This window comes from Lineus longissimus, chromosome 1 (genome assembly GCF_910592395.1).
Source record: "Lineus longissimus chromosome 1, tnLinLong1.2, whole genome shotgun sequence".
NCBI classification, from domain to species: Eukaryota; Metazoa; Nemertea; class Pilidiophora; order Heteronemertea; family Lineidae; genus Lineus; species Lineus longissimus.
Window position 1 is genome coordinate 1,517,993 of NC_088308.1, and position 8,375 is coordinate 1,526,367.

Here is an 8,375-nt window from a genome sequence, read left to right on the forward strand (position 1 = left end):
GTGTAAAAATAATAATAAGACGTGCAAAACATCATGTTAACCCTTTTGATTCTCAATGAAGTAGATGCCAGCACTGTGAGTTCATCACAGCAAAGTGTTGATCTATGAGGAATCTCAACACAAACTGACTGATGGCAGAGTAGATACTGTAAAAGACAGCATCCACTAGTCATATGCCACTGGAGCGTTTTTTCCTGTCTGGCCACTGCGCGATAAACATGCATGGATCTACCAGTTGGCGTCTTTTGACGCCAATGGTGTTCTCAACCAACTGCGCCAGCAAGGAATTTGAATTTCTAAATACCAACTGGAGCCTCATGTAGTTTTTCACAGCAGCATCATGCTTGGGAAAATGCTCTCACGGAATCAGTGGAATCAGTCCTTTGGATCGTGACTGCCATCTTTGCTCCCAAGTGGTTCGAACCATTCGAGGCTAGGTTGAACGTGGCAGTGGGAACAAGAGGTCTGAACAAGACCATGCGTGGCAGAGTACACAATCACTCTCAAACTGTCAATACCAACCTGCTTTAGTCAAACATGACCCATCGATTGACAGAAACACATGTTCTTACCTTCCACAAGGGCACAACAGAGACGCATCCGAACACTGATGAAAAAACGTGCTTCTATCCATCGCACAAGTCTAAAGCTTTCTCAATCAGTTTCCTCAATGGATTCAATGAGAGTGGAATACCTGGATGACCTGGAGCCAGTGATCCTTGGCTAAACTCTCCACGTAACATCTCAATATGTGAGTAGTAACATCACACTTCTAATGGAAGAGCATAACCAGCAACACAAACTTAATGATGTGATAAAACAGCCAAGTCGAACTCTAAAGTTTATTGGGATATTCCTGGATGCAACAGGCATTATCAATGGTACCTTGCCCGCTGCTGGCAGATTGTCATGGTGGAAAAGACTGAAATTGAAAACATTAGCTAGTAACTCCCAACATGTTTGGGTTGTCCTGTTTGTGGGGGCTGATTTCTCTGTGATAGAGTGGACAAGTCATGTCAAACAGTAGTGATTTCCTCTCCGGTCATCAGTCTTCTCCAACATAAATCATTTTCAGGGCTAATGTGTGATAGCTACCCAGCCGTAATCTGACATCCACCATCTTGTTATTTTATCCTGTAAAAGCTCTTGAAACTTAAAAACAACAATCTCACCTTTCTGAACAACCTTGATGTGGATGGATGATTCAGTTTAACTGATGGAAAGTATGGATCATTAGCTCAAGTTCAAGCTACAGTATATATGTAATAAGAACTTCATAGGGATTAACCTGAACTAGTTTTGACAGCCAGGTAAAGTGAAGAAACCTTACATCAGAGATCATAGCCAGCTGGAAGAGGCACACAGCAGATACACTTAGACTTAATAAAAGCCATGGCGGCTCAATACAAATGTAGGTTGTTTCTTTCATTAGCCATTAGAATTTGAACTTCCAAATTATCTGCAAAATATTTTCTTGGCTTGAATTCATTTTGACTGGTAATAGGCAGGTATCTTTGCTAACTCAGCCATTAACTTGGCTCATTAGAGAGTAAGGAGAAGCTAATAAGCCAGCACTTGCTCTCAGCAGGGAGAACTATTACCTTAACCACAAATGCTACTTCGACTAATAAACAAGTGCACACTTCCTCACCAGGTCCTCTATAAGCATCCAACAGAGATGCCATCTGAAGTCACTGAAATGAACTACTGCCACTTCACCTTGCAGTGGCATTCTATTTCACTGACCTGGCTTATCAGTCATTTCAAGTCATATCAGATACATTAACATAGATAGGGAGAATATCAACAAGGATAAGTTACTCCATTATTTCGGACACTTGACATCGGGTTTTTCTCCATGATTTCAGACCTGGGGGTTCAAAACAAATACTTGGCAATAACCTTTTTACACCTACACAATTAAACATGACACACAAAGATGAACTTACCAGCTTCTGGGCAGATACATGGAGTTATCGATGAAGACAGAGCCAGCCATCAGGATGTACCAACAAGTGTTCATCTCACCAGCACTGTAACAGAATGACATTGATAATATAGCAAATTTTAAAGGAACAAGTTGGCCATGAGATATCTGACTTCTACAATGGATAACTGGACTGCAAGGCCGTGTTTGTTATCGCCATCGGCTTGAGAGTGATATTACGGTACATGGTGGCGGTCAAGGGTATTATCTTCCTGCACAACTTAATAATTCCACACTCAAGTTGTCCCTCGGACATATAAACATAACATCCCTTTGAACAATTACCATTTTAAAAACAACTCCTGTGACTTATTTTGAGAGACGGAAGCATGTTTTCGTGTAATTCAGTATAATTGAACAAACAATGAAGATTATAAATGTAACCTTTAAGAGATAACACTTGACCTGATCCAATAACATCATGCCCGAATTGAAAAAAATTGGGTCACAGACAAGAACATGATGTGATGGAACTTTCCAACAATTCCGGCCTTAATAAGGTATCTCAAGAGTACCTGATCAATTTTGAAAGATGACCCCACCCAGCAGTCGAGCAGGACAAAAGGCACCAACAGTTTTCACTCAAAGTGAACATGATCACGTAGATGAGATATCATCATGACTGTTCCGAAAGTGAAATTTTGGCATAGAATCAAAGAATGGATAAGTTTGTGGATCTCATTTATACTCAACTATGACACCATTGCATCTCTCAACACACAATTTGCTGAAACACTTGAAGAGACATCTGGTGAAAGACAACTGAGAACTAATTCTGTAATCTAAATTTCTGCTTTGACCATGCACAACATAAACGGTGAACATGACTACATCCCCTATTGCTGACCTTTAGGCGTGTTCACTGTTCAAGATGTGCATGTCAATTGTCATTTTCAGATCAGAGAATAGGAAGATGAACCCCAGGCCATATTTGCCAACATTACAAAGGCATCAAGTTCTGTATAAAATCTAAATAATTTAAAGCACCAGTGGCTACTGGAGCACAATTCATTGATGGCACGTAGAAGGGAACATCATACATGCATGCCAAACTGAAAGTCTTGCAAGCATTGATTGCTCAAGACGACTGCCTCCCTTGCAGCTCGTGTCCCATGGATACTCCCCAAGACAAGTTGTTCTAAGGGAAAATTTGTCCATGCTTGCTTCCCAAGAAAAATTCTCCCCCATTACCGTCTCTGCAATGTCTGCTTCCATCGCTATACCTACCAATAGAGAATAGAATTAGCCTGGTGGTGTTCGTATCTGACATGGCGGCATATTGCCCTCAGTGATGGCTCGCGAAGGGACCGCAGTGCTTCCAGGCCGTGCAGGAAACTGAAGATGATGTCCAACTCCTGCAATTGAAATGACAAAAGTTAGATATGATATGTCTTTTTTAACCGGCAACTAATCATAAGATTAGCATTGGGGTTTTCCAATATGTTTTCACTGGTTAAAAGAGCAAAATCTATAAAACTCTGCACTGCTTCATACATGTACATGCCCCGAATCTTGGACAGCCAAGATTCACCTTATGCCCATGCAGTCACCTTTGAAATATTTCAGGAAGTACTTCACTTTCAGATGACTGAAACAACTTTGGAGTGAGTCACATGTGAGTAAATCAAATTCGAATCACAATGACTCTGCAATGTTATGTCAACTGCAAAGCCATGACAGTCCTTGTGCAGGGTTCAGTTACAACTTTTAACCCTGCCACAAAAACTGTACATGTATGTCAGAGGAGACAGCATGGATGCATTTACTACGAGTATGACCAGCAAAAGATACGTGATATTTTGATGATACACATGGGTGTAACAACACAGTTCAGAGAACAAAAGAAAATGCCACAGGCACAGTTCTGAACATGCTGGCTGAATATCTCTTTATCCACGCTATGGGCTAGCCCAGCACAGTGATGACTCATCCCCTTAGCTTGTGCAGAGGAGACAAATGAACTACATGTAGGGAGTGCAACAATAGCGTGCAAATAGAAAATAGGTTTACACCTCGGGATCCATTGATTTGCACCTGTCATAGATCTTATTGCAGTACCAGTTCAATAAGCGCTCCGATACATACGTCAGTGATTGATAGCTTGATAGCAGAATAGTAACCTACACTGAAGTGGTATAATAGGCACACAATATTGTCAAAGACTTTTGGTAAATTAGAGGAAGATGCATTTAAAATCCACCAAATCAACAACAAAGCTTTGTTGAGAATACCTACATGTAACTGGGTCTTCATTTCAATTGCATTGACTAGTTATACCGAGTTCAAGGTTTCTTGAATTCGCTAAATATCAACAACAGGACACCACAGACACCCCATTGGCATTGGTGGTTTCAAACATGACTGGATTACACCATGTAGAGGTCTGTCAGTATTGCATGAGATGAATCACACTGCCCACTGCACCTGTGTCGCCTTGACACAGTTCAAATTCCCAGCGACCTTAGCAACCAGGGACAGTTGACAAACACAAGTCTCATTCTCAGAAGTACTTTTTCATTTCAACTGCCATGATATAGCCATGTACAAGAGTACGAGAAATATGCATTATGTATTTTAATACCTGAATATGGAGATCAATCGATAATGTTCAGCTGCCACACATTTCTACTATGTTCTACATCAATATGATCATGTACACAGGTTGACACTGACAGGGGCATGATGGATGAAGTAGCATGTACTTACTGAGTGTTGACAGTTGGGGCCTTGTAATGCCAGTGATCGCTGGGAATCCCAAATCATGCCTTTTTTCAAAACTTTGCAACTACCATGAGTGAGAAGGTTTGTCTGTTGTCACTGTCTGAGGTTACTTTTAGCAGGTTTGAGACACACACTATCCCCATCAACATGATCAACCGCCACCCAATTCACTTGGGTTACATTCTATTTTCGTCAGGGGGTTTATACATGATAACACATTATTTGTTCATGATTTGGTTGTGATGAAGCATGAAAGACCACAGAAACAAAATAAAAGCATACAAAATCACAAGTTTTGAGAGGAAACTTTTACAAACCTGAGGCAGTCTCTCATGAGCATGCTTCCTTAAACAGCTTATCAGGTCCCTCTCTCCGTAGTAATTCATGGTGCCGAAGTTTTAATCCTGGATAAATTCAACAAGAACTGGAATCCTAAAGGTCATACTGAATTTGGTACGGTATCCTAACTCGGAAAGTTTGGTTCCAAATGCACCATGTTATCCTTCTTGAGACCAACAGTAAAGTATACCACATCAATTCAGGTTCACCTGATTCGATTTGAAGGACGGTTGTTGATCACAAATAATTCACTCTAGTTATACTTGTGGTCACGTTCTTGCACAGAAGAAAAGGGTAAATGTAAATCCTCCTAAGAATAACACATAACAAGATACAATTCACTACAACTCTAATAAAACTTCTTGACCAATTATTCCAGTGAATGATCCAGTTAAATGGATGGAAATGATACTCGAAACAACCACTTCACAAAAGCATGGACGGTACAGTTGTCAAGTGAACACTTGTTTCCCAATGAAATCACACAGGTGTTTACCTGGATGGATTCAAGGGCAGGACATTAATGGACGAATTACAATATTTCTGGCAATATACTTCAAGAGCTTGAATTATGTATGTCTTCCGTAGAATGGAATCTTGATGTAAATGTTTTACACAACACTGGGCGTTTTTGTATTAGACACTATTTTGAAATTTCTCAAATACTTCTCTAGTTTGTTGATATTGCCTGGAAGGAACTTGAGGTCACTGGATGGATAGACGAATGGCGAGGGAGAATCTGGACGAATATCTGCATCTGGAGAATGCTTCAATACCCTATGAATTCCTCTGGGTGATTCTCGAGTTGTATCTTATAAAATAAATATTTTCATAACCTAGTTGAAATATTTTAACAAGTTTTGTATATTCTCTCATCAGGCATGTGTCCACCGAAGCGACTCACACTTGTTTTAAGTTCATACTAAGTCAGAATGGACGGTGAAGTCTACATTCTTGATATGGATACATTGGACTGGACAAGACTTGTCCTTTTATGGATGGAAATAACCTGGATGGAAAAACACTATGGATGGACAATATGAAGTATCACAGAAGTCCCAGAAAGAGAACGTTCCGACTACATCTGGAAAAGATGAAATGCAACTGCAAGCTACATGTAGTTCCGGCCTTGCTCCATTGTTACTGCTAACACAAGCGCATGTAATTGGCCCACTATCCTATAGGGGGGCAATTCACCACAATAAATTAGCAAATAATGATCCTAATGAGCAGCGGCCAAATAAAAATAGATCCTGATCTTGATATCATTGAAAATTCGCCAGTTCAACATCGATGACGTGCTCCTCTGTTGTATCTTATATACAGCCACCTGTAGAACTAACAAAGCTCGCATCGATGTGTCCGATTCAATGAGAATGAAACTGCAATAACTTATTTATGGAGATCATGTGAGACTGGATTATCTACTGTTCCCGCTATTCGTTCTGTTCTGCACAGCACTACAGCATAGCATACACATCAGACGTGACTTAGAGAAATCACATCATCAGTGTTTGTCTTTATGGTAGAAATAGAAACTCAAGCACCAGATCAATAACAATTTAAAAGTTCTGGACTCCCAATTTCACAATCTCAAACACATCTGTTTGGTCACTATGATGAATGCATGCTGGACTTGTTGATCGGTCACACCATGGATGACTTTCTCCAATCACTTAAATGAAGCAAATGGCAAAAAGGTCAGCTACCACGAAATCTGAAATTTCCTCCAGTGGGTGATAAGTCTGTCCAAAGACTCACATCAACATGGGAGGTCTCCTGAAAAAGAAGGTCATCCATATAGATATTTGCTGGGAAAACGATTGTTACTTTCATGCTATTGCTACATAATTATCACCAACATTTGGTGCAGTTAATGTTTCCATATCAGTTGTCAGTTTTGACCAGATCCGATGCTACAAATGAGTCACTTTGTTATGATCCTCAAAATCAAACACTCAGACCTGTGCGATGAAGAAAATGGCAGATGTGGATGCGCAGATGGATTGGAGGTTGCGTATCAATCAGCGTAAACTTTCAATCAAAACCACACCTGACCAGGCTCTCATCCCCTGGAGTTGTAATATCAGGAGTTAATCAGAATCTGAAGTGGTAAAGGATCACGTTCGGTGGAAAAGAAAGACATGGATTCACTCACTAGCATACTTTTGGACACACCCTGTATGCTACAGTGAGTATGTGTGATGTACACAACGGCCACACAGTCGTAGATTTTAGAAGATATTGGACTTATTGGTCACAACACTACCCCGTTATCTAATTCCACAATAATTGACAAACAGCTCTATATATAACGTGAAATACAATTACCTATCAGAGAACGAGAACCTTAATTCACTCTTTATAAGATCCATTCTCACTGAATTTGCGACGAGTTTATAAGACAAAATTACACAAAACGATACACATGTCCTTGTTTACTTTCAGAACGAGGCTCCATTATTGTCTTCACGAAAATAGGGTTGCCGGTCGTTTCGCTCCATGACCTTTTCGCCCCCAGTCTTTAAAGCCTGAACTAATATGCAGGGATCGGGAAAAATTATACACGTACCTATTGTAAACAGATGGCGCTCAACTACAGAATATTGGAGTTGTTTGGCGTTAGAAGTAGGAACTAGATATAGTTGGACCAATAGTAAATACACGTCAACGACCGGCCTACCCCTTGGCTTTAACCATCCAGGCACCAGTGGTTTTCAATATCCTCCCACGCCTCTCGATATGACGAAGGAGTATAAAAAGCCTGAAGCTCAGGGTGCCCTTGTACTAATTCTGATTGGAAAAGTCACGGTCCGACACTAATATTTTTTTGCCCCGATGCATCCTCGAAAATACCAGCTGCCGATTCGAACCATCCTCGGTACTCGAACGCTCGGAATCAGTATATGCTGCAGTTTGAAAAGTTTGGATGCGGGGTATGATAATGATAATAATGAAAATGTTGACATCTTGTACATGGATGATTAGATAACAAGATGAGGAAGAAGAAAAAAAGAAAAAAGCTGCGGCAGATTCACCGGGAGTCGAACCCGTGACCAGCCGATCCACAGTCAAACACTCTTGGCGCTGAACCGTCAAGGCTTTCATGCTGTGTTGGTGATTTTATTCGCCTCTTATATGCGGTATGCAAACGAGCGCGCCGCAATTGTGACAGGGTCTCGCAGGTGGCAGAGTACTTTGCCGAAATAGTTCCAAGTAATCGTATATTTCGATAGTTGTACAGATTTTTCTCAACATATTGTATTTATATACCTCAGTGATATTAATGATTATCTTTGCAGTTGATTTAACGTTTTAATTGCCGTTT

General features: G+C 40.5%; 1 protein-coding gene across 10 annotated transcripts in view; it reads right to left on the minus strand.

Moving 5' to 3' along the window:
* Positions 1-7,474, minus strand: part of LOC135484021 (rap guanine nucleotide exchange factor 6-like) — a 73,133-nt gene extending 65,659 nt beyond the window's left edge. For all 10 annotated transcript variants that reach the window (XR_010446417.1, XM_064765174.1, XM_064765089.1 and 7 more), the window contains exons 1-4: positions 7,379-7,474; positions 5,026-6,826; positions 3,215-3,342; positions 1,950-2,033 (exon numbers count right to left, since the gene is read on the minus strand). Coding sequence is in view for 9 of the 10 variants with exons in the window: in XM_064765174.1 (XP_064621244.1) it covers positions 1,950-2,033; positions 3,215-3,342; positions 5,026-5,094 (281 nt within the window). In the remaining variant the exon portion in view is untranslated. The remainder of the gene's footprint in view (positions 1-1,949; positions 2,034-3,214; positions 3,343-5,025; positions 6,827-7,378) is intronic.
* Between the last annotated feature and the right edge of the window lie 901 nt (positions 7,475-8,375).